Genomic DNA, 24,432 nt, shown 5'->3' with positions numbered 1-24,432 from the left:
GAGCAGTGGGGGCTGGGAGCCTGGGTTCCCTTCCTGCTGCGACCACTTCTGACCTCAGCTCCCTGGCTCAGTGCCTCAGTTTCCCTCACATGAGATCGGGCTGATACATACCTACCCCTCTGAGCCTCTCTCACAGAGACATCTCCTGAGCTGCCCGCCCGGCTTCTTTGCCCCCGCACGTGGCTGGAGGCACAGGGACCCTGTCACCTGGCATGGTCCCACCCCAGGGACAGAGAGCAGCTCTGGGAGTTGGCTGAGGCCAAAGTGCAGGGTGTGGAGGGTTGTACCTGGGAGGGATTATCCACGGGGCAGGGCGGCAGGGCTCACCCCAACAGAACACGGGGCGGGCTCTGCGCCCACAGCCAGCCTCTACCATCACATTGGGCAGGAGATTGTTGAATGCTCTTAAAATCACAGACTCAGGACTCCTGGGTTCTTTCCCTGGCTCTGAGAGGGGAGTGGCGTCTAGAGGGGGGGGCCAAATCAGAGACGGCGCTTCTAGTGGGGAAAGACCCTGTATCCCGCCCCACAGTCAGCCTGTCCTCAGCAGATCCCTCCTCCGACATCTGGGCCTCACCAGTGGTTCGGGGTGGTCTGGGGGTCAATCGACAACAGGCTCCATCCCAGCCGAGCCCAGTCGGCTCCCCAGGGAGTCGGGCCAGGGTGTGAGAGTCCTCTGACAGCTTGTTCCTGCTGACGTCCGGAGACCTTGGCCTGGCCATATCCGCTGCCTGGCCTGCAGGTGTCCTGGAGCCAGGAATGAGTTTATACGGGGACACTGAGATGCGACTGCCTCTGGGGTGGGGCACAGGGGCTAGTTATCCAGGGACCCCCCTCGCCCGGCTTAGCAGCTGCTCCCCACCGTAGACTGTTCCGTACCCGTCTCAGCGTGTGTCTCTGAGGAGTCTTCCTCCCCTGTACCCGGTTTGGTTCCCCTTCCCACCTCTGAAATCCCCTCGCTTGGACTTAATTGCTGGTGAAGGTTTATGTTTACCATAGGGCCTACCAAAACTCAAGGCCTGAGAGGGGCTGGCGCAATGCTGACCCGCTTGTCTTGTTTTGAGCCTGTTTCCTTTTTCTTTTTAATTATTTTTTATTTAAAGCTTGAGAAATATTCATGAAGTGTTTACTGTAGGGCCTACAAAAATGCAAGGCCTATACATGCCTGAGAGGGGCTGGTGATAAAATTGCTTGGCCTTGGACCCAGGGGCTTCCTTTTCCATCTGCCTGTGTCTATCTTTATTTACACCATGAGAAGTGGCCAATATGTTTACCAAGTGTTTATTGTAGGGCCTACAGGAACTCAGGGCTCTTGTGCACTTGAGCAGGTTGTCAATAAAATTTTGTTGAGACACCCCCCCACTAGTAACCCACGTGGGCTACCTGGGTAACAATAGATGATTGGCAGCTGTTAGAGCCAATAATCAGAGGGAGTGGGCCAATCAATGAGGAGTATGGGCCGGTTTGCGGCTGGGTGTGACAAAGCGTAGTGATTGCCAGATTGACTGTCCAATAGAAAAGAAGAAGCAGGACCAATCAGAGAGGATACTGGGAGTACGGGGTAGGAATAGGATGATCGACAGGGGCTTCGACCAATGGACGCTGGTAGAGGCCGCGAGGCGGTCCTTTCTCGGTGAGTGGCGGGAGTGAGATTAGATTGATAGCGGGGCAAACCTATAGATCCCGGAGATGCTAAGAAAGAGAGCAACGGGACTCCAGAGGGCAGGAAAAAAGGATTGGCACCCGAGTAGTCCAATAGGAAGCGTCTGAGGAGCGGGGCGGGTGGTGGTTGTGCGATTCCCCAGGAACCCAATGGGGAGAGAAGGGGCCGGACGAAAGATTGACAGACACCTGGTCGCGCCAATGGAAAGAGTCGAAAGTCCGGCGGGGCGGGTGAGGGGGGCGGGGCGAGCGGGTGACAAACACTGCGAACACCCAATGGCCGCCGGAGGGTGGAGGGGCGGGCCGCGGAGGAGGCGGGGCAAGGAGCGCCAGGCACCCGGGCTGGCCCAATGGGAAGCGGCGGGGCCGGGTCGGGCCCAATGGGTCGCGCGCGGGGGCGGGGCGAGGGGCGAGGGGGCCCCGCCAGGGGGGCGGCGAGAGAGAGGCCGAGGAGGCGGCGGCGGCGGCGGCTGGGGCAGGTGAGGCGCGAGCGGGTGCGGGGCGCGCGGCGGGGGGAGGGGCGATGGCGGTTCCTCCCTAACCACCCCCCCATTGTCCCAGGTGCCCCCCCCAGCGCCGCCGCCCGCTCCCCCGGGACCCCCCCATTCTGCCAGCCGCCCCCCCCCCGGGCGCTGCTCTCCACACGCCGCGGGGCAGCGGGGGCGGCTCTGTCTGGGGTGGGGCCGCGGAACCCCCCCCCCGCTCCCGGCCCGAAGAGGGGAAACTGAGGCACGGAGCCACGTGGCCCAGTGGGGCGAGAACCCAGGAGTCCCGGCGGCGGCGCCATGGAGCCCCCCGGGGTTTGTCCCCGCGCCGCCAGCCCCGCGGATCGGGCCCCCGCAGGTCGGCGGCTGCGCAGCTCCTGGGTGGGGGCTGGGAGCCCGGACTCCGGGGTTCCCTCCCCGGCTCGGCGGGGGGGGGCGCTGGGGGAACCAGTAATGAGCTGCTGCATGTGGCCTCTGGGGGGTTTGCAGGCTCCTGTTTTTGTCGCGTTCCTGGTCCCTCTTACTGGCTGAAGGGACCCCCCGGGGGCTGGGGCTCTGCGAGCCTGAGCGGTGCCCCTGGGGCTGGGAGCGGAGGGACGGAGTAGGGGGTGCTGGGCTGCTCTTCCCTGCAGGGATCCCTGGCTCCCCCGTCCCCTCGCGCCACCCCAGAGGGGCCGCGGCCCAGCCCCAAATGCCCCGCCTCTGCCATCCTCTGCCCGAATTGGGTGGGGCAGAGATGCTGAGGGCCCGGGGGAGCTGCAGGGTCCCCCAGGGGTGGGGCTCCGGGGCTGCTCCTGTCTGTCCTGCTCACGCCCCTCTCCCCCCCCCGCGCGCAGCGGCCAGCAGCATGCGTCTGGCCGGACCATGGGCTCCACGCGGGTGACGGCCAAGGAGCTGTGTGAGAATGACGACCTGGCCACCAGCCTGGTGCTCGACTCCTACCTGGGCTTCAAGACCCACAAGATGAACGTCAGGTCAGGGCGGGGCTGTGGGTCAGGAGTGAGGGGCACCGGCAGAGCCGGGGGGAGCCCAGGGCCGGGCTAGCAGGGGGCTGCGGGTCGGGAGTGAGGGGCACTGGCAGAGCTGGGGAGGGGCGCGGAGGTGGGGGGCTGTGATCAGGACTCTGTGGCACCCCAGTTCTCTCCTTCCCCCTAGCCCGCTCCCTGCCATCCGGAGGCAGCACCACCTGCGGGAGGCGGTGGAGGCGTTTCGCCGGCGCCGGGACCTGGATGCCGCCTACCGTGCCCTCATGCTGGGCGAATGGGCCGGCCCGTACTTCAAGAGCCGCAGCCGCCAGCAGGAGACGGCGCTGAAAACCCACGTGAGTCCCAGGTCATGGCCCGGCCCGGGGGCCAGTGATTAGAGCAGGGCAATGGGGCCTGGGAGCCAGGACTCCTGGGTTCTCACCCCGGTTCATGGTTCCTCTCGAATCCTCTCTCCCCAGATATTCCGCTACCTCCGCATCTTTCTCCCGGAGAGCGGATTCGTGATCCTGCCGTGCAGCCGCTACTCCCTGGAGACCAACGGGGCCCAGGTGGTGTCCACAAAGTCATGGTATGGGGTCCTCGGCTCACCCCACCCCTGTGGGTGAGGGGTTCCCCATATACCCAGCCCCAGCGCTCCACCCCTGCGTGGTCACGGCCCAGTGCTGGGCAAGGGGTCCCCATATACCCAGCCCCCTCCCCTGAGGAGTTGTGTCCTGGCAAGGGGTCCCCATTTACGTAGGCCCCGTGCCCCACCCCAGAGGGGCCACATCTCAGCACTGGGTGAGGGGTCCCGTATAACCAAGCCCCGCATCCCACCCCAGAGTGTCGACGTCCTGGTGACAGGTGAGGGGTCACCATATAACTAGCCCCCTGCCCCCCTGTCATGGAGTCCCCGGGCGATGCTCTGGAACTGCTCCCTACGAAGCCAGTCAGGAAGTCTCCCCTCTGGGAGCAGCCTGTCTGCAGGACACACAGCTCACCCGGCTTCCCCCTTCCTGGGGCTGACCCCGGAGCATTCAGCATCCTCTGCCCCTCCATGCACTTCCCACAGTGAGTCTGCCTAGGCGGGGTCCTGGGGCAGCCAGAGGGTCCTGCCCCCCAACTTCACAGTCAGACGTGACTCTCAGCCAGCCAGTAAAACAGAAGGTTTATTAGACGACAGGGACATGGTCTAAAACAGAGCCTGTAGGTGCAGAGAACAGGACCTCTCAGCTGGTCCTGGGGGCCATTTTGGGGGCAGTGAGCCAGACAACCCCGTCTGCACTTTACTCCATGTCCCCAGCCGCCCCAAACTGCCTCCCCCTCCAGCCCCTCCTCCTCTGGGCTTTGTCCCTTTCCCAGGCCAGGAGGGCACCGGATCCCTTTGTTCTCCAACCCTTTAGCTCTCACCTTACAGGGGGGAGGGGCCCAGGCCATCAGCTGCCAGGAAACAGGGTGTCGGCCCTTCTCTGTGTCCAGACCCCTGCCCACACCTGCCCTCTAGGGCTCTGCAACGATCATACACCCTTATCCCACCACCTAGATACTTAAGAGCTGCATAGGGGAAACTGAGGCACCCCCACAATATTCAGAGGAAACATTAAGAAGAGTCCTGCTTCATCACACCCACCCCAGAGCGGCCGTGTCCCAGCACCAAGTGAGGGGTCCCCACATAACCAGCCCCCTGCCCCACCCAAGAGTGACCATGTCCTGATGCCAGGGAAGGGATCCCCGTATAACCAGCCCTACCGCCCCGCCCCGCCCCACCCCAGAGCGGCCGTGTCCCAGTACCAGGTGAGGGGTCCCCGTATAACCAGTCCCCCGCCCCACCCTAGAGCGACCATGTCCTGGTACCAGGGGAGGGGTCCCCATATAATAGCCGCCCGCCCCACCCCAGAGCAGCTGTTTCAGTGCTGGACGAGGGGTTCCAGTTTAACCAGCCCCAGTGCCCCAGCGCAGAGGGGTCCCCATCTGAGCAGCCCCGGCACTCCACCCCATAGCGCCCGGTGTGGGGGCTGGACAGGCTCCTCTGACTTGTCCCCCAACGCCCGGCAGGAGGAAGAATGACAAGCTGGAGCTGCTCGTGGGCTGCATTGCAGAGCTGACGGAGCCGGACGAGAGCCTGCTGCGGGCTGGGGAGAACGACTTCAGCATCATGTACTCCACGCGCAAGCAATGCGCCCAGCTCTGGCTGGGCCCCGCCGCCTTCATCAACCACGGTGCGGGGGGCTCCTCCCCCAGCCCGGCCGGGCCCCGCCCTGGCGAGCCCAGCTCCGGGTTCCTCCCCCACCCCCCGCCACCTTCATGAACCGTGGTGTGGGGGGCTCCTCCCCCAGCCTGGCTGGGCTCCGCCCACTCCTGACCCGGTTCACCTGGCCGGGCCCCGCCTACTCCCAACCCAGCTTGCCCAGCCCTGGGCTCTTTCCCCCAGCCCCGCCGGGCCCTGCTCCTGACCCGACTAGCCCAGCCCTTGGCTCCTCCCCCATCCCCTGCTGCCTTCATCAACCATGATGTGGGGGGGCTCTTCCCTGAGCCCAGCCAGGCCCCGCCCGCTCCTGAGCTGGCTAGCCCACCCCGGGCTCCTCCCTGAGCTGGCTAGCCCAGCCCTGGGCTCCTCCCCGAGCCTGGCCGGGCCCCGCCCGCTCCCGAGGTGGCTAGCCTCTGCTAGCCCAGCCTGGGCTCCTCCGAGACCTGCTGATGCCCCTCACTCCCGACCCTGAGCCCCGTGTTCTCTCTGAGATCTGCACAGACACAAGCCTCCCTCTGCCTGCACAGCAGGGTTCTGTTTGGGGGGCAGCAGTGGGATCTGTCTCCCTGGCCCCCCCACCCCTTGGTCTCGGTGCTGTAGGGGTCACCGAGCACCAGCTCTGACACTGGCAGGGGTGAGTCTGTTCTCCACGGTCAGACCTTGGCCAGGGCTGGGTGGGCGCTGGCGCCCCCTAGAGGGGCAGGATGTGTACCACCCCTTCGTACTTTGGCCACTCTCTCGAGCAGCAGCCTGTGCTTAGCTCACCCCGAGGGTCCCTGGGGGCTCTGTGGGGATCTGCTCTGAGCCTGGGGGAGTCGTAGGCGTCTGACCCTGTTCTCTGGCTTGTCTCTCTTGTGTCTCCTGTTATCCCACCGTGGAACCTGCCAGACTGCAGGCCAAACTGCAAGGTAAGGGGGCTTGGGGTCTGTCCTGGCTCCGGGAGGGGAGAGGGGTCTAGTGGTTGGGGGGGAGCCAGGACTCCTGGGTTCTCCCCCACTGAATGTGAGACCCTGGGGAAGGGAGGTGCAAGGAGAAGTGCCCCCCACCATCTGTAAATTGGGGCTTAGGGGTGATTAGCCATGGGCTTTGAGACCCCTGCTGTGAGCAGCTGGGGGGCATTGAGGAGAGATCAGCCTTGCTGTGGGGGTTTGGGGGGTGGAGCTGACGTGTGCTGTGGACTCCTCATGGCCAGAGAGGGACAGCCCCCCCTCCCCCAATCTGCGCCCTATCCCCCAGTGGGGCCCTGGCTAATGCCCCCTGTTCCCCCAGTTTGTCCCAACGGAGGGGAACACGGCCTGCGTCAAGGTACTCAGGGACATCGAGCCGGAGGACGAGATCACCTGCTTCTATGGCGACGGCTTCTTCGGGGAGAACAACGAGCTGTGCGAATGCTGCACCTGTGAGAGGTGTGGGGGCTGGGAGAGGGGCTGCCCTGTGGGAGGGGGGGCTGGGAGCCAGGGCTCTTGGGTTCTGTCCTGGCTCTGGGAGGGGACTGAGGTCCATTGGGTAAAGTGTGTGGGGGGGGGCCGGGAGCCAGGACTCCTGGGTTCTCTCCCCAGCGCTGGGAGGGGAGTGGGGCCTAGTGGGTAGAGCAGGGCGTGGAGGGGAGGGAGCCAGGACTCCTGCGCTCCAGTCTGCAAGGTCTCTGCTTCCTCAGGAAGGGGGAAGGTGCCTTCCGGCTGCGCAAGAAGGACCCCTCGCAATCTACCTCAGCCCAGAAGAAATACCTGCTCCGGGAGACGGACGGGCGGCTGCAGCGCTGGAAGGGGCGGGTCTCCAAACAGGCGCAACAACAGAGCATGCGGCGACGCCGCAGGGCCCGGCGCAGGAGGGAGCGTGGCTGCGGTAGGAGCCCCAGCCTGGGGGAGCTCAGCAGGGAACGGCGGGGGGCGGGCTGCCCCACCCCAGAGGAGCTGCGTCCCGGCGCCTTTTGACGTGCGTTTCTCTGTCCTCCTACAGCTTCCCAGCTCTGGGCCCCGTGCCGCGGACCGGCCTCCTCTCTCGCAGCTCTGGGCGCCGGCCCAGTGAAGGACCTGCGGATCTCCCTGCACGACTGTGTGGCCTGCCAGGCCACGGGGGGAGCCGGCTGTCGGCTGCGGAAGCCGCTGTGGGTCACCCTGCCATGGTGGGGCCCCAGGGCCAGGCAGCCGGGCCCTGCACCAGCCAGCACCGTCGTCCTCCGTCGCTCCCTGCGCAGATGCTGCCGGGCGCAGCGGGACGACAGCTGCTGCACGGCCGCCGGCCTGGGTGTCCCGCGGCCCACGCCACCCGGCCCGACCCACGTGGAGCTGGGGGGCAGGCGGTCCAGGGGGCTGGCCGGGCAGGGCTCTGAGGCGGAAGCCCCCCTGGCTTGGGAGCTGCACGGGTTCAGAACGGCTGGCAGGAGCTGCCCCAGACGGGGCTTGGAGGAGACTCGCCCATGCACCAGGCCTTGTGGTGGAGTTCTGGAGCTCCGGGCCGGGGTCACTGGGCCCGCTAGTGGAGCCCTCAAGCTGTGCGCTAGGGACACGCAGCTCCGCGCCGGGGACTCGGGGCGCCCTGGTGGAGCTCTGGAGCTCCGCACCGGGGACACGCGGCTCCGTGCCGGGGACTCGGGGCCCCCCGATGGAGACCTGGAGCGCCGCGCCGGGGACACCCAGCTCCACCCCCCTGCTCCTCAGCCCCCCAGCCAGCTGGTCTGTCTGACCAGGAGTATGGCCCGGCAGCAGGCCAAGGCCATGCCCCTTGCCAGGCCCCACCCCCCCAGCCCGAGCCGCCGGCGGCCGGCCAGCAAGGCCCCCCCGGGCAGAGACGACCCCAAGCTCTCCCTCTACGCCCACGTCCTTCTGGAGACAGTGAGGCCGCGCCGGCCGGAGCAGGAGGAGCCCAAACGGACGGTGACCTTTCACCCCTTCACCCCCCCGAAACGCCTGCGGTTGGTGGTGAGCCACGGCTCGATTGACCTCGACGTGGCCTCCAGCGAAGAGTTAGCCTGAGGCTCAGGGACCGGGAGGGGCCCAGCTCCCTCCACACCTGGCTGACCCACCCCCCTCCCCCCAGCCCAGGAGCCGGAGCCCCTCCGGAGCAAGAGGCTCTAGCCCAGCAGGGGTCTGGGTCTCTAAAGCACATGCGCTTCCCCCCTCCCCAGGATTGCACTGAGCCACCCCCTTACCCCATTGGACAGAGCTTTTCCGGACGCCCTTCCCACACCAGGGTGCCCGGGGTGCTGGTGGTTTGTTGGTGACTTCTGGTGTCTGGTTCAAGCGGGACCCTTTGGGATTATTTATAGTCAGTTTGGCAGGAGGCCCCAGGCCCAAGGAGGGGAGTGGGTGCGAACAGGCTGCTGGGACATGGGGCCTTTCCCCTCTAGGGAGCTCTGGCTGGGATCTGGCCCCCAAGGGGGGACTGGCTCGCTCAGGGGCAGGGAATGGGGTACGAGGCCTTTCCCCTCTAGGGGGTACCTGCCCCAGAGTGGGGACTGGCTGGCTCAGGGGACAGGCAATGGGGCCTTTGAGGGGACGCTGGCCTTGATCCCACCCAAGAGTGGGAACTGTCTGGAAAGCGGGGTGCTGGGCATCAGGATGGAGGGCACTGCCCCGCCTGCCCGCTCCCCAGACTGTGGGCACAGGTCTGCCCTGTCCTGCTACCGGCCGTGTACCACACCCAGACCTTGGCTAAGGCTTTCAGTGGGGCCTGGGCCAGATACCTCGGAGGGGGGCACCCTGCACACAGAGATGCCCAGCAGCTGGTTATGAGACCAGCCTGGGTAACAGCTGGTGCCAACTCAGCCTTGCACCCTACAGCTGGGGGGCTGCACACGGGGCCCCTGTCTCCCCAGCATCCTTAACCCTTTGCAGGCCAGCCCCCTGGTGGGGGCCCAGAGTGGCGTTCAGATGCTGCCCTGGCCCAGGACACCTGGGTTCCCACCTGAGCCGAACAGGCTGTACAGGATGGTGAGTTCGTTAGTCAATCTCATTAGGGGCTCGGGTTGATCCCCCAGTTCTCACCTCCGAGACATGCCTTGCGTTTAGATTGGAAGGGCCAGATTTCTCCCACCCCCAGTGTTGGTGGGCTGTAGCTCCTTTGGACTCATGGGAGCCAGCCCCCCAGCAGGGCCTACGGCCGACCCCCAATGGAGCAAGGGCTGATTAACCCCAGTGGGCGCTGCGGCTCTTCCTGTCCCCCCCGCAATCTCTGGTGCTAGTTTGGTGTGTTTTCTCCCTCAGATCCCCAGCTGCTGGAGTCAGGGGACGAGGGGAGAACTGTGCTGTTTGATAAAAAAAAAAAAAAAAAAAACCTTTCCTATGTGGGGTGGGGGGAAGCCCCCCAGAAAAAGGGGTCTGGCCTGACTGCATTGAAAGCTCCTGGGATGGTTTGCAATCACATCAGTTTTGGTCCTTGAGGCCCAGCTGGTGGATTTTGATCCCTGGGAGCTGATGGGGGGGGGGCGCAAAGGGCTTAATTACTAACAAGCCCTGGCTCTCCCCCTTGATTCCCGGAGCTTGGTGTTCCTTGCCCCCTTACTGGTTTGGGAGGTGGGGGAGTGACCTCAGGCTGGTTAAAGGGGGCATCTGAACGCCACACCCCAGTTGCTGCATGACGTAGTGTTTAGGGTTCTCCATAGCTGGGGGCTGGGTCCAAAGGATAGTGGGGACAGTAGAACATGGGAGCGGGGAGCCAGGTCTCCTGGGTTTGGTCCCCAGCTGAGGGAGGGGAGCAGAACTAGGGATGGGGGACGGGGGAGGGCTGAGAGCCAGGACTCCTGGTTTGTGTCCCCAGCTGTGGGAGGGGAGTGGGGTTAGGGATTGGGGGGGTGGCAGCTAGGAGTCAGGACTCTGGTTCTGCTCCCAGCTGCAGGAGGGGAATGGGGTGTGAGGGGAAAGGGGGGGGTGGCAGGACTCCTGGGTCCCAACCCCAGCTGCACCTTGGCCTGGGCTCAGTCATGTCACCTCTGTGCCTCAGTTTCCCCATCTGACAAATGGGTTTCACACTTACCTACCTCACTGGGAGAGGGAGGAGGCAAAGCCATTTCTGAAGCGTCCAAGAAACAGCCCCTCTCCTGCCAGGGTGCAGCGCCCCCTTTCCCTGCCCCCACCCTTCCATGGGGCTTGCAGAGCCTGAGCGTTGCAGACAGGGTGGGGGGAACCTCCTGTTCCAGCCCAGCTGACCTGAAACTCCCATGCGGCATGTGTTGGTGATAAAGAGATTCCCCCCCCCCGATTCAGCCACCCCTGCTCCCCACAGCTCCCGCGGGGCTCAGGGTCGGCCCTGCCAAGGCAGAGGGTGGCTGGATGCCTGGCTTCTTCTGGGCGGGGGGACGGTGCTAACACTGTTACACCTGCTGAACCGTGCATCAGCTGGGGGGGCTCTGCACTGGAAGAGGGGATGGGACTGGAAAAGTGGGGTGACTCGTTTGCACCCCTGTGGGCTAGCCCCACAGCTGATCCCAGGATGGGGGGGGCGGGTGGATTGGTGCTAGGGGCACAAGGTGCAAAGCTGGGGGTGGGAGACCCCCGTCGGGGAATGTGCCCAGCTCTGGGGGAGGGTGGGGCCCCAGGCAGTTCTCAGCCCCCCTCTGGGGTTGGAGCTCAGCTGGGTGTCTTTCTGTCAGGTTTTGGGAGGGGAGGGGGAGGGAGAGAAAATTCCCTTTTAAAAAAAAATAGGGAAATAAACATGGTTGGAATAAAGATTTTTCTAAAAGAGATTGTGTCTACGTCTGTTTCGAGAGCCGGTGGTGGGAGTTGGGAGCCAGGACGCCTGGGTTCTATCGGGGAAGGGAGTGGGGTCTAGTGGTTAGAGCATGGAGAGGCGGGGGACCCTGCTGTTGTCTCTGCCCTGCAGAGCTCCCAGCTCCAGCAGGGGCCCCGTGTCATCGGGGGTGCTGGGCTATAGGGGGCTCATGCTGCCTGGAGGGCTCCAGGTTTTGGCTACGTGACCGTTCCCCGTGACACCCCCCCCCCCCGCCGAAAGAGGGACATGGGGGACAGTGCAGAGGTTTGGAGCCAAACCCTGATGCCCGGCCCGCTTGGGCCTGTCTCCGCCCCTTGGGGCAGGGACCCATGGGGCCATCCCAGCCTCAGGTGCAGCCCTTCCCATCCTGCCTGGGTACAGCCACCACCAGCCGCCTCAGTCCGGACCTGGATCCTTCCTGCTGCCAGGTGTGGCCCGGTGGGTGGGAAGCGCTGGAGGGAGAATACCTGGGGGTGGGGGAGAGACGGGGCAGTGGGGACCGACATGCTCCCTCTGGTCCCCAGGAACAGGTGCTAAGCTGGGACAAATGGGGGGGGTCATTAAGGCAGAAATGAAAAAGTGGGAGTGGGGCAGACTGCTGTAACCACTAGACCCCACTCCCCCGAGGCAGAGAGAGAACCCAGGACTCCTGACTCCTAGCTCCCTGCTCTAACCGCTAGACCCTACTCCCCACCCAGAGCCAGGGAGAGAACCCAGGAGTCCTGGTCCCAGCCCCTATGATCGACCCCCACGACCATTTTCCTGCCCTAGGTGGGCTGGTCGGGGCCTATTTCTGACCAGACTCTTATACTAGCTGGAAGGCAGGAGAGAGGGAGAGACTAGCCTGGCTTGGAGCCTGGAGTCCTGGGTTCCCTCTCCGGCTCTGGGAGGGGAGTGGGGTCTGGTAGGTAGAGCAGGGGGGTTGGGAGCCAGGACTCTTGGGTTCTCTCCCCGGCTCTGGGAGGGGAGTGGGGTCTGGTAGATAGAGCAGGGGGGCTGGGAGCCCTGGGTTCTCTCCCCAGCTCTGGGAGGGGAGTGGGGTCTGGTGGATAGAGCAGGGGCCTTGACCTCCAGCACCTGCACTAAACCCAGGGTGGGGCTAGCAGGGGGCTGCGGGTGGGGAGTGAGGGGCACCGGCAGGACTGAGATTGGGGGACGCAGAAGTAGGGGCAGCTCAGTTGGGACCCTGGGAACGGTAGGACTCGGGGCTGGATGACCCGTCCTCTGCTCCTCCCCTCTTTCACCCACCCCCTCTCTCCCCAGGCTGGAACCTCCTTCCCTCACCTTGGCCATGACTGCCCTGGTCTCCTGGGTCCCCTTCCGGTCGCCCCTCCATCTCTCCATCTTCCTGCTGGCCATCATGACCCTCTCCATCTTCCTCCACTTGAGGGGCTGGTTCCCTGCCCGAGGACAGAGACTCCCCTCCTCCAATGCCATGGAATGGCCCCCAGCCATGTCACCCATCCTGCCCCCCACCACACCCCCTGCCACAGAGCAGGGCATGTGGACTGTGAACTCCCTCGGGCGCCTGGGGAACCAGATGGGGGAATACGCCACCCTCTATGCCCTGGCCAAGATGAATGGGCGCCAGCCCTACATCCTCCCAGAGATGCACCAGCATCTGGCACCGCTTTTCCGCATCACCCTGCCTGTGATCTCTGGCAACGTGGTCCGGAGCATCCCGTGGAGGAATTACGCGCTACACAATTGGATGTCAGAGGAGTACAGGCACATTGAGGGGAAATACGTCCGGCTGACGGGCTACCCATGGTCCTGGACCTTCTACCACCACCTCCGGCAGGAGATCCTCCAGGAATTCGCCTTCCATGACCACGTCAAGGAGGAGGCCAACCGGTACCTGGCCGGGCTGCGTGGGCAACGCCGGAACGTGACCTATGTGGGTGTCCATGTCCGGAGAGGGGACTACGTCCGGGTGATGCCACAGGTCCGGAAGGGGGTGGTGGCGGACAAGGCCTACCTGGAGAAGGCCATGGGCTACTTCCGGGACAAGTACCAGGAGCCAGTCTTCGTGGTGACCAGCAATGGGATGGAGTGGTGCCGGGAGAACATTGACGCCTCGCGGGGAGACGTGTATTTCTCAGGGGACGGGAAGGAGTCCTCGCCGGGGAGGGATTTCACTCTCTTGGTCCATTGCAACCACACAATCATGACCATCGGGAGCTTCGGCATCTGGGCCAGCTATCTGGCTGGGGGGGAGACCGTCTACTTGGCCAACTACATGCTCCCCGATTCCCCCTACCAGCGGTTTTTCAAGCCTGAGGCTGCCTTCCTCCCTGACTGGATCGGGATTGATGCTGATCTCTCTCCGCTGCTGAATGGGACAGAGAGACAGAAAAGAGCCCGCCTAAAGGCTTCCAACAGGACCCGCAGGGATAGCGGGCCAGCCACCAGCCAGGGAAGAGGGCGCTGGAGATTATATCAGGGTGTATCAGAGCAGATGTTGGTCAGGCACAGGGTGGGGTCAAGACAACCTGGCTCCCTTCTGCCAACTTTCTCCTAGGATTCTTCAGAAGGGGTCAGCTTGTTCTTAGGTTGAACTGTTAGAACAGGGGAGCTGTGAGTCAGGATTAGAAGTGAAGTGAAGTAAAGCCAGGAAGTGAAGCCAGCTATAAAAATAATAAATAACAAATGGAAGAAAGGGACAGTGGATAGTAATATATATAAATCAGAAACTAAGGATTGTAGAAAATTGATAAGGGAAGCAAAGGGACACAAGGAGACATCTATGGCAAGCAGAGTTAAAACCCATACTGTGTTTTTTTTTAAATGTATATTAGGAACAAAAAAGGATCCTGAGAATGATATCAATCCCTTTTAGATGGAAATTGTAGAATTTTCTATACTGCAGACAAGGTAGAATTTTTCAATAAATATTTCTGTTCTGTGTCTGGGAAAAAAACAGATGATGTTGTCATAGCATATGATAATGCTAACACACATTCCATTCCATTAGTAGCTCAGGTGGATGTTAAACAGCAGTTACAAAAATGAGTGATTTTAATATCAGCAGGTTGTGATAATATGCATGGAAGAGTTTGAAAAGAGCTGGCTGAGGAATTGACGGCACTGTTATGTTGATTTTGCCCTGCAGCAGGTCCAGAAGAAAGCTAATGTGCCAATTTTTATAAAGGGTAAATGGGATGATGCAAGTAACTATGGGCCTTGTCAGCCTGACCTCAGTCCCGGGGAACATAATGGGGCAGCTGATATGGGACTCGATTGATAAAGCGTGAAAGGAGGGTGTATCATTCATCATCTCGGGATTATGGAAACTAGACCCTGTCACACTCACCTGCTAGGCTCTTTTGCTGCAATTGCACGTTTGGTTGAGGAAGGTCACAGAGTTGGTGTCAGGCAAGGTGCGAGAGCTGGTGACTGATTAACAAGAACACTAGGAAATGAGTGCAGCCCTCATTAAATGGAGTCACATCCGCCCAACTGACAGGTTTCAGAATGTACCTGTACATGGAGACACGCCATTGAGCGCTGTGGGGGGGGAAGTTTCCAGGGGCGGGTCCCGCAGGGCTCGGTTCCTGACCCTGAGCTAGTTAACGTCAATGACGTGGAAGAAAGCCTCACAAATCAAGTTTGCAGAGGCCACCAAACCTGGAGGAGGGGATCCCAGCGGGGCTTGATTGGCCATCGCTTAGCAGCTGGATCGAGTGGTTGGAGCCGGTGTCCCTTCCCCTGGCCTCCCCTGTCCCAGGATGGGGCCCACAGCAGCCACAGAGCCAGGGTGTTACAGACAGCAGGCAGGGCATGGCTGCGGGGGAGGCTCTCCTTTCAGCCCGGCTGGCCCAAACCTCCCACGTGGCTTGTGTTGGTGATAGACAGAGAGATCCCCCCCACTCTTCTCCCCCCCACCAGATTCAGCCACCCCTGCTCCCCACAAGCCCTTAGGGCTCAAGGCTGGCTCTGCCACAGCAGAGGGCGGCCGGATGCCTGGGTTCTTCCAGTGTGCGAAGAGGGTGCTAATAGGTCTCAGCTGCTGAACTGTGTATCAATCCTGTGGAGGGTAAATTTCCCCCAGGGTTGGGCTCCACCCCGCCCCCCATTCCTGCTGGCCCAAGAGCAAGAGGGTTCTAGTGATTACAGTGGGGGAAGGGAGCCAGGACTCCTGGGTTCTTTCCTTGGCGGACAGAGAAGGGGAGTATTTCGTGGGGCACTCCCTGGCTAGGGCTGGGCTAGATCCATATGGGGGGAACTCTGGGCAGAGGCTAGATCCAGGGGCGGGGGGGTGGGCGGGGGCCTTGTGACTCCAATTCTATTGTTGCTTGTAAAAGTTGCCCAGCAGTTCTGGCTTTACAGCCCTGTGCCACGTGCACACTGGGGCTGGTTTATATCCCAGGTATGTGCCCACCCACAAAGCCCTGCTGAACCTGCCCCACTCGGCTGGGGATAGAACCCAGGAGTCCTGGCGCCCAGCCCTCCCTGCTTTTTTCAAAGGGTCAGTTTCATCAAGCTGAAAAGTATTAGGAACTGAAGCAGCCTGGAGGAAGAATTTAATCAGACCCATGTGGCTATTGATTGGGGATTGTTTACCAAACACCTGACTATTTGCCCCAACAGCCACTATTCCACACTTGAGGAAGAAGACTATACTGGTCACAGACTGACCTGGTTTAGAGGGGAAGTGAAAGCAGCAATAACAAATGGAAGGACGGGGGAAGTGGACAGTATATAAACCAGAAGCTAGGGATGGTAGAAAATTGATACGGGAAGCAAAGGGACACAAGGCACATTCTATGGCCTGCAGCATTGAGGACAATAAGGAGGCTGGGGTTTTTTAATGTATATTAGGAACAAAAAGAATCCTGACAATGCTATTGGTGCATTTTAGATGGAAATGGTAGAATTATCAATAATGCAGAAAAGGCAGAATTGTTCAATAAATATTTTTGTTTTGTGTTTGGGGAGAAAACAGATTATGTCATATCACATGGTGATGAAAATGCTCTTTCCATTCCGCTCATATCTCAGGAGGCTGCTAAACAGCAGCTATCAAAGTGAGACATTTTAAAATCAGCAGGTCCAAATAACTTACAGACAAGAGTTTTAAAAGAGCTAGCTGAGGAGCAAGTTTTAACCATTCAACCTCATGATGGATCCATTTGGTGACTCCTAGGAGAAGGTCGGCAGAACGAACACACATCGTCTTTCCCCGTCCCCCTCCTGGTCAGTGCCTGACCAAGGTCCATGCTGATGCCCCCTAAATTCCCCTGAGCTGCCTACCCCAGCTCGGAGCTGGCCCACAATCCCAGCGGATCCTGCTGGTGGCCTGCAGACTTAATCCTTTCTGCCCCTATGTCCCACTCCGCAGCGGGGAGAGATCAGCGTCGATCCCGATCCACTCGGGGAGGAAGGCAGCCTCAGGCTTGAAGAGCCGGAGGAAGGGGGAGTCGGGGAGGGTGTAGTTGGCCAAGTAGACGGTCTCCCCACCGACCAGGTAGCCGACCCAGATGCCGAAGGTCCCAATGGTCATGATCGTGTGGTTGCAATGAGCCAAGAGAGCGAAATCCCTCCCCGGCGACGACTCCTTCCCGTCCCCTGAGAAATACACATCTCCCCGCGAGGCATCAATGTTCTCCCGGCACCACTCCATCCCGTTGCTGGTCACCACGAAGACTGGCTCCTGGTACTTGTCCCGGAAGTAGCCCATGGCCTTCTCCAGGTAGGCCTTGTCCGCCACCACCCCCTTCCAGATCTGTGGCATCACCCGGACGTAGTCCCCCCTCCGGACATGGACACCCACGTAGGTCACGTTCCGGTGCTGCCCACGCAGCCCAGCCAGGTACCGGTTGGCCTCCTCCTTGACGTGGTCGTGGAAGGCGAATTCCTGGAGGATCTCCTGCCGGAGGTGATGGTAGAAGGTCCAGGAACAGGGGTAGCCCGTCAGCCGGACGTATTTCCCCTTGATGTGCCGGTACTCCTCCGACATCCAGTCGTGGAGCCCATAGTTCCTCCATCGGATGCTCCGGACCACATCATTGGAAATCACGGGCAGGCTGATGCGGAAGAGCGGCGCCAGCTGCCGGTGCATGTCCGGGAGGATATAGGCCTGGCGCCCGTTCATCTTGGCCAGGGCGTAGAGGGTGGCGTATTCCCCCATCTGGTTCCCCAAGCGCCCGATGGAGTTCACAGTCCACATGCCCCGCTCCATGACAGGGGTTGTGGTGGGGGGCGTGGCTGAGGACCCCTTCGTTGCGTTCAGGGAGGGACGCCCCGGTCTTGCTGTGGGGAACCAGCTGCTTAGGTGGAGGAAGATGGAGAGAGTCATAACGGCCAGCAGGTAGAGGCTGAGCTGGAGGGGCAGCCGGAAGGGGACCGAGGAGTCTGGGGCCGTCATGGCTCTCAGCAGTGATAAGAGAAAGAGGTCCCAGCCTGGGGAGAGAAGGAGCAGGGTGGGTGGGTGGTGAGTGGAGTGAGGGGAAGAGGGGAGGAATGGGGGGGATGGTTTGAGGAGATGGGAGAGGGTCTCCCCCAGGGCCAATAACCCCCCTTTCGCACAGCCCAGCTGAGGGGCCAAGGGACCCCAGCTCCAGCAGAATGTTGGGGGAGGGGAGCAGGGTCATTCAGTTTTGGGAGGCTGAAGCCCCAAAGCCTCTTGACCCCGGATCAGCCCCTTCACCTGCCAGCCGACACCGGGCCAGGCAAGAACAGCCAGAGCAACGGTGTTTCCCCTCACAGCTCTGCTGCTGCACCTCACTCCTGACCCGCAGTCCCCTGCTAGCCCAGCCCTGGGCTCCCCCAACCCTGCTGGTGCCCCTCAGTCCCGACCCACAGCCCCCTGCTAGCCCAGCCCTGGGCTCCCCCACCCCCAGCTTCTGTGGGTTAAGTGCAGGGTTCGGGGAGTGGGCTGGGGTCAATGTGGTGCTGGGCTTCTTTGTGGCATTGTCCCCTTTGGACCCCAACAGGCCCAGGAGTGGGGTGCAGAAGACGGGGCTGTGGGTGGCCAGGCTGGGGTGGGTGGGGGAAGGGGAGGACAATTTCCTTTTCAGCCTCAGATCAGATCAGATAAAAAGCAAATAAGGAAAATTCCTCTGGGGCGGAAGAAACGCTGGCGGCTCTGAGGAGCGTGACATGATCCCGGATAGGCCCTGAGCCCTCCTCCCACTGGACCCCCCCCTCCCTCCCCAGAGCTGGGAATAGCCCTCCAGCCCCCAGTTCTAACCACTAGACCTCACCCCACTCCCAGAGCTGGGGAGAGAACTCAGGAGTCCTGACTCCTAGCCCCCCTGCTCTAACCGCTAGACCCCACTCCCCTCCCAGAGCCAGGAAGAGAACCCAGGAGTCCTGGCTCCCAGCCCCCTCCTTGCTAAGTAGTAGACCCCACTTCCCTGCCCCAGAGAGGACGGAAGGACGTATGCGTCTATTTGTAGTTGGATTCTTTTTCCCCTCCAACCTTAACCATTGGACTGTACCACCTGGGCCTGGAGGTGGGTGGGGGTATGAGAAGGAACAAAGGGAAGCCAAATTCTCCTCCCGCCACCCCAGATATTTCTTCCTTCCTAGTAACCCTTTGCCGGCCACTGGGAGAGAAACACAAACTTCCTTGGTGAGGGGAGCTGGGAGCCAGGACTCCTGGGTTCTCACCCCGGCTCTGGGAGGGGAGTGGAGTCTGGTGGTTAGAACAGGGGGTGGGAGCCAGGACTCCTGGGTTCTCTATCCCCTCTCAGCAAGGATCCAGTCCCCTCTCTTGTTCCCTTGTTCCAACCACCTGAGCCCAGAGATCCCCCTTCGCTGGGGCGGGGCAGGACAGTCCCCGCTTCCCCTGCACCCTCTGTCCCTGACTTCATCCCACCCCCTTCTCCCACCCCGGGGCTTTCTCCTTCCATCACTCCCACCCCGCCCGGCCTCACCTGTCAGCAGAACGGATCCAGCTCGGGGCTGCCAGCAGGTTTCACTGCTCGGAGCGGCTGGGCTTGGCTGCGCCTCAGCAGATGGGAGGAGATCTGAGCCCTGCCTCCAAGGGTGGGTTTAGTGAATTTGTGCCTTGCAGTGTCCCTGGCACTTCATGGCCCTGGCACCTCTGGGCCTGGCACTTCATGGCCCCAGCACCTCTGGGCCTGGCACTTCATGGCCCCAGCACCTCTGGGTCTGGCACTTCATGGCCCAGGGGGCCTCTGGGCCTGGCACTTGACAGCAGCCCCATGCCCCTGGCACTGCCCCGGGGCATCAGCCCCAGCCCTGCCTGCCGGGGAGTGCGCCACCTATCAAGCTGCCGCCTTTCCGCCCAGCACCCTGGGCCCAGCACGGGGTACAGCAGGAGCAGCCAGACAAGCCTCCCGTTCCCCGGCCGGCTAAGTCAACTGGTCATTAACACTGCGTCCTGATGCCAAGCGTGATAACGACGTGGCTAATGGGCCGGGGCCGTGCCAGGCTGTGCTGCTGGCCGGGTGCCACCCATTGCTGCTCAGGGTGAGGATGGAGCATCCTGGAGCGCGACTGGCCCCATGCCCAGCCCTGCTCAGGGCTCTGCACATCTGTGGGGAGTGGGGCAGGGGGCAGGAGATGGGGGGAGGAGGCCCCCTGGCAGGCAGGGCTGGTCCCATTGCCTCAGGGTGGCTCTAGGGGGCGCTGGGCTGAAGGGAGTGGGGCGGCGGGGGACAGCAGGGGGTGCTCTCCCCTGGCAGGCAGGGCTGGCCCCGTTGACCCAGGGCAGCACTAGGGGGTGCTCTCTGGGAGTCTGTGTCAAGCTCTGATTAACTATAACCCGGTGGAGAGAACCCAGGAGCCAGCAACTGTCCCCCCCAGCCCTGCCATAACCTCCGGGCTCCCCATCTCTTTGGGCTGGGGTGGCAGCCCCCTCCCTGCCCAACTATCCACAGATTTGCCCCCCTCTGCCCTTCAGCGCAGAACGCCTGGGTCCCTCCTCTCCCATTTTCGAGGGTTGGTTTTTGTTCCCCTCCGCAGCCTGATTAACCCCTCCATAGGCTCCTTCCTCCCAGATCTGGGGGGGGGCGGTGCGGTGGGGGGGTCAGTGTCTGTGGGGGGATGGTAGCCATTAATCTAACCACACTGTTGGACAAGTCTGACCACAAAGGGGGAGCAACTAGACTCCTGGGTTCTCTCCCCAGCTCTGGGAGGGGAGTGGGGTCCAGTGGTTAGAGCGGGGGGGGAGGGGACTGGGAACCAGGACTCCTGGGTTCGATCAACATAGGGTGACCATATTTCCCTATGCTGACTATGGGACACCAGGTAAAATTACCCCTATTCAAGCGAGTTCAACGGCAATCGATTAGAACTACGCAGTACAAATGTTCAAATTAACATCAAGTTGACTAAGCCCCTTTTAAAAAGAAATACTGCCTAGCTGGTTTCTTTTTATTGACCTTCTTATCTGTAAGGCTTTATGGTTCACATGGGGAGAGGTGACACACACACCCCTATTCCCCCCCCATGTGGAGAGCTTACACACACACACACTCCCGTACCCATCTCTCTCACACGACCAACCTGAACCTCCCCGCTCAGCGCTCTTCACCCTCCATGCCTGGCTGGGCCCCTGGGGACGGACCCGACTCTCCTGGTACCTGGCACCGTGTCATCCCAAGACAACAGGTGGGGGGAGGGTCACACAGGGTCACATGCCCCCCCCCACCCCAGATTTCTGCCGGGGTCACTCCAGAAGGTGGCCAGCAGCAGCCTTTCGGCACTGTGTGGGAGGGAAGGGACGGGAGCTGCTTCCAGCCACCGGGGAGGAGCCGGGTTGAGAAGGGATGACCTGACCCGTGTCTTTGCAGAGTTAATCTCCCCCCAGCTTGTCCCTGCCCGCACAGTGTGGAAAGGCAGCTAACACCCCCAACCTGCTGCTGGCCACCCACATAACCCAGCCGTCCCAGTCCCCCAGCTACAGCGCGGGCAGGAAGGGGTTAAGCCCGAAGGCTGCATTGTGCACCAGGGCCCAGGGAACCTGACTGCAGGGGCCTCAGTGACCCCGGCCAGAGAGGGGGCTCGGCAGGGCAGGGTGCTGAGGGGACGGAGGAGCCCCATGCTCCCTGGGGGCAGGGCCCTGCTGGCACGCAGTGGGGGCTGTGCGGATGGATCAGCAGGGGAGCAGCCGGCCCCTCACGCTGCATGTTCGTCCTGCCACCAGCCCTGCAAACCCACCCCCGTCATTGGCCACTGGATCCCCTGGCTCACCGCTGGTGGGAGGGTGGCTGGCGAGCAGGGATCCAGCCAGCATCAGGACCCGCCAGTACTGATGGGGGAGCGGGGGGGAGACAGAAACAATGGGGAAATTTTCCCATTTTTAAGAAAAAGTTGGGACACCTGCCGGAGGGCTTCAATACGGGACTGTCCCTTTAAAAATGAGACGTCTGGTCACCTAATCTCCATGGCTCTGGAAGGGGAGTGGGACCTAGTGGTTGTGGAGGGGCTGGGACTTGGCACACACCCCTGTTCGGGATTCATCATCTTTACCAAAAAAGAAAAGGAGTTTCTTGTGGCACCTTATAGACTAACAAATTTATTTGAGCATAAGCTTTCGTGAGCTACAGCTCACTTCATCGGATGCATTTGGTGGAAAATACAGTGGGGAGATTTATATACACACACAGAGAACATGAAACAATGGGTTTTATCATACACATTGTAAGGAGAGTGATCACTTAAGATGAGCTATTACCAGCAGCAGGGGGGGAAAGGAGGAAAACCTTTCATGGTGACAAGCAAGGTAGGCCATTTCCAGCAGTTAACAAGAACACCTGAGGAACAGTGGGAGGTGGGGTGGAGGGGAGAAATAACATGGGGAAATAGTTTTACTTTGTGTAATGACTCATCCATTCCCAGTCTCTATTCAAGCCTAAGTTAATTGTATCCAGTTTGCAAATTAATTCCAATTCAGCAGTCTCTCGTTGGAGTCTGTTTTTGAAGTTTTTTTGTTGAAGGATAGCCACTCTCAGGTCTGTAATGGAGTGACCGGAGAGATTGAAGTGTTCTCCGACTGGTTTTTGAATGTTATAATTCTTGACGTCTGATTTGTGCCCATTCATTCTTTTACGTAGAGACTGTCCAGTTTGACCAATGTACATGGCAGAGGGGCATTGCTGGCACATGATGGCATATATCACATTGGTAGATGTGCCCGTGAACGAGCCTCTGATAGTGTGGCTGATGTGATTAGGCCCTATGATGGTGTCCCCTGAATAGATATGTGGACAGAGTTGGCAATGGGCTTTGTTGCAAGGATAGGTTCCTGGGTTAGTGGTTCTGTTGTGTGGTGTGTGGTTGCTGGTGAGTATTTGGTTCAGGTTGGGGGGCTGTCTGCAAGCAAGGACTGGCCTGTCTCCCAAGATCTGTGAGAGTGATGGGTCGTCTTTCAGGATAGGTTGTAGATCCTTGATGATGCGTTGGAGAGGTTCTAGTTGGGGGCTGAAGGTGATGGCTAGTGGCGTTCTGTTATTTTCTGTGATGGGCCTGTCCTGTAGTAGGTGACTTCTGGGTACTCTTCTGGCTCTGTCAATCTGTTTCTTCACTTCAGCAGGTGGGTATTGTAGTTGTAAGAATGCATGATAGAGATCTTGTAGGTGTTTGTCTCTGTCTGAGGGGTTGGAGCAAATGCGGTTATATCGTAGAGCTTGGCTGTAGACAATGGATCGTGTGGTATGATGTGGATGAAAGCTAGAGGCATGTAGGTAGGAATAGTGGTCAGTAGTTTTCTGATATAGGGTGTTGTTTATGTGACCGTTGCATATTAGCACTGTAGTGTCCAGGAAGTGGATCTCTTGTGTGGACTGGTCCAGGCTGAGGTTGATGGTGGGATGGAAATTGTTGAAATCATGGTGGAATTCCTCAAGGGCTTCTTTTCCATGGGTCCAGATGATGAAGATGTCATCAATGTAGCGCAAGTAGAGTAGGGGCATTAGGGGACGAGAGCTGAGGAAGCGTTGTTCTAAGTCAGCCATAAAAATGTTGGCATACTGTGGGGCCATGCGGGTACCCATCGCAGTGCCATTGATTTGAAGGTATACATTGTCCCCAAATGTGAAATAGTTATGGGAGAGGACAAAGTCACAAAGTTCAGCCACCAGGTTAGCCGTGACATTATCGGAGATACTGTTCCTGGAGGATTACAATATTCACACTCTGATCTGGTAAATAATCTTCCTCTTTGACAAGATCTGCCTTAACAAGAGTGATGTTAGAAGCTGTAATTTGCCCTAAACAACTTTTACAATGGACTTTTACAGTCTCCGCACAGGTTATGGGGTTACCTTCCCCCGAGCTCCCAGTAAAAGCATTTACATAAAAGGGGGCAGTGTTACACCCAGACAACTGCTCAGAGTCAAACAAAATATCAACATTGTGACAAACTGGATAGATTCGATCCCCATCTTTGTTGTTGAGAGCAGCTGGCTTTTCGGTATGATACAATTCCTGCTTTTCTGGTATTCACTTGAGCTGGAGCTTCTGTCCACGTCTGCCTTAGCTTCTAGTTCCTGCAATCAAATATGTGCCGTTCTTTGTTCGTGTTCAAACCACAGGTGTTCCCTTTCAGCAACTTCTCCTTCCATATCAGCTATTTTTCCTTTTGTTCACGTTCTAGCTGCTGGTTTCTCACCCCAAGCATTATCGCTGGATCTGCTTCTTTATCACTAGCAATTAACCGATTTCTCCGTTCCTGCTCTGGGGCCTTTTTCTTTCTCTGTGAGCACAGTTCTTCCAAGGATTTTTCTGTCAGGATCGTGATCAGGGATCACTCACTGTAACTAATTTTTAACCCTTAAACTCTCCAATATCAAAATTAAATTTTGACAAGTGTGTGGTTCTGATCCAAAAACCCAATGAACCTGTGATATCCAAGCATGGCAACGCCACTGTGACCAGGGTCCTAGTGACGGCCAGCTGTGGTCACTCAATTAGGGGGAACTGCAAAGCATGGGACAGCCAAACCTCCCAAAGTAGTGGATATTCCAATACTTAGATTCACCAAACCAGCACAAAACAGCTTCTCTATTACCTCACTGGTTACTTAGAAGTCCAAACAACACAGTTTCCAGTTCCCTTAAAGTGACCCAGCCTCAAGCCTCTATCCAGGTACCCATGTCAAATGTGATGAAAATTTCTGTAAATCTTATTTCATCATATAAAAGAAAAGGTTCTACCGATCCCAAAGTATCAGACACGTTACCTCCCAGGTTAACGAATGGTTCAGATCTTACCCAAATACACGCTTCAGCCAATTCTGATTAACTAAAATAAAATGTATTAAAAAACAAAAGAGAGAGAGTGTTGTTAAAAGATCAATATACAGACAGACGTAAGTTCAGTTCACTGAGGTGCAGATTCACAGCAGAAATGGTGCTTTTTAGTTGCAAAGAGTTCTTTCAGAAATAGTTCG

The 24,432-nt window shown here is 59.7% G+C and overlaps 3 protein-coding genes across 5 annotated transcripts; 2 read left to right on the top strand and 1 right to left on the bottom strand.

Moving 5' to 3' along the window:
• Positions 1-2,083: 2,083 nt before the first annotated feature.
• KMT5C (lysine methyltransferase 5C) lies at positions 2,084-10,055 on the top strand. 2 transcript variants are annotated; one of them, XM_038381611.2, is made up of 9 exons: positions 2,084-2,141; positions 2,984-3,121; positions 3,303-3,468; positions 3,592-3,701; positions 5,168-5,331; positions 6,249-6,268; positions 6,630-6,766; positions 7,018-7,205; positions 7,320-10,055. In XM_038381611.2, exons 2-9 carry the CDS (start codon positions 3,012-3,014, stop codon positions 8,333-8,335), a joined length of 1,911 nt encoding a protein of 636 aa, XP_038237539.1. In that variant the 5' UTR covers positions 2,084-2,141; positions 2,984-3,011; the 3' UTR covers positions 8,336-10,055. The 2 variants fall into 2 exon arrangements, with proteins under 2 accessions (XP_038237539.1, XP_038237540.1); XM_038381612.2 differs by lacking the exon at positions 2,084-2,141 and adding an exon at positions 2,359-2,505.
• Positions 10,056-12,340: 2,285 nt separating this feature from the next.
• On the top strand, positions 12,341-13,857 carry LOC119847460 (galactoside alpha-(1,2)-fucosyltransferase 2-like). 2 transcript variants are annotated; one of them, XM_043501212.1, is made up of 2 exons: positions 12,361-12,469; positions 12,545-13,857. In XM_043501212.1, the coding sequence occupies exons 1-2, from the start codon at positions 12,361-12,363 to the stop codon at positions 13,588-13,590; spliced, it is 1,155 nt and encodes a 384-aa protein (XP_043357147.1). In that variant the 3' UTR covers positions 13,591-13,857. The 2 variants fall into 2 exon arrangements, with proteins under 2 accessions (XP_038238186.1, XP_043357147.1); XM_038382258.2 differs by having other exon boundaries at positions 12,341-13,857.
• A 2,053-nt stretch (positions 13,858-15,910) lies between these two features.
• On the bottom strand, positions 15,911-19,011 carry LOC119847277 (galactoside alpha-(1,2)-fucosyltransferase 2-like). The gene is made up of 2 exons (XM_038381915.2): positions 18,950-19,011; positions 15,911-17,471 (listed from the first exon to the last, which is right to left on the bottom strand). The coding sequence occupies exon 2, from the start codon at positions 17,434-17,436 to the stop codon at positions 16,393-16,395; it is 1,044 nt and encodes a 347-aa protein (XP_038237843.1). The 5' UTR covers positions 17,437-17,471; positions 18,950-19,011; the 3' UTR covers positions 15,911-16,392.
• Between the last annotated feature and the right edge of the window lie 5,421 nt (positions 19,012-24,432).

The sequence above is a fragment of the Dermochelys coriacea genome, chromosome 23 (assembly GCF_009764565.3).
Source record: "Dermochelys coriacea isolate rDerCor1 chromosome 23, rDerCor1.pri.v4, whole genome shotgun sequence".
Classification (NCBI taxonomy): domain Eukaryota; kingdom Metazoa; phylum Chordata; order Testudines; family Dermochelyidae; genus Dermochelys; species Dermochelys coriacea.
The sequence above is the reverse complement of the archived record's forward strand: the minus strand, read 5'-3'. Positions and strand labels throughout refer to the sequence as shown.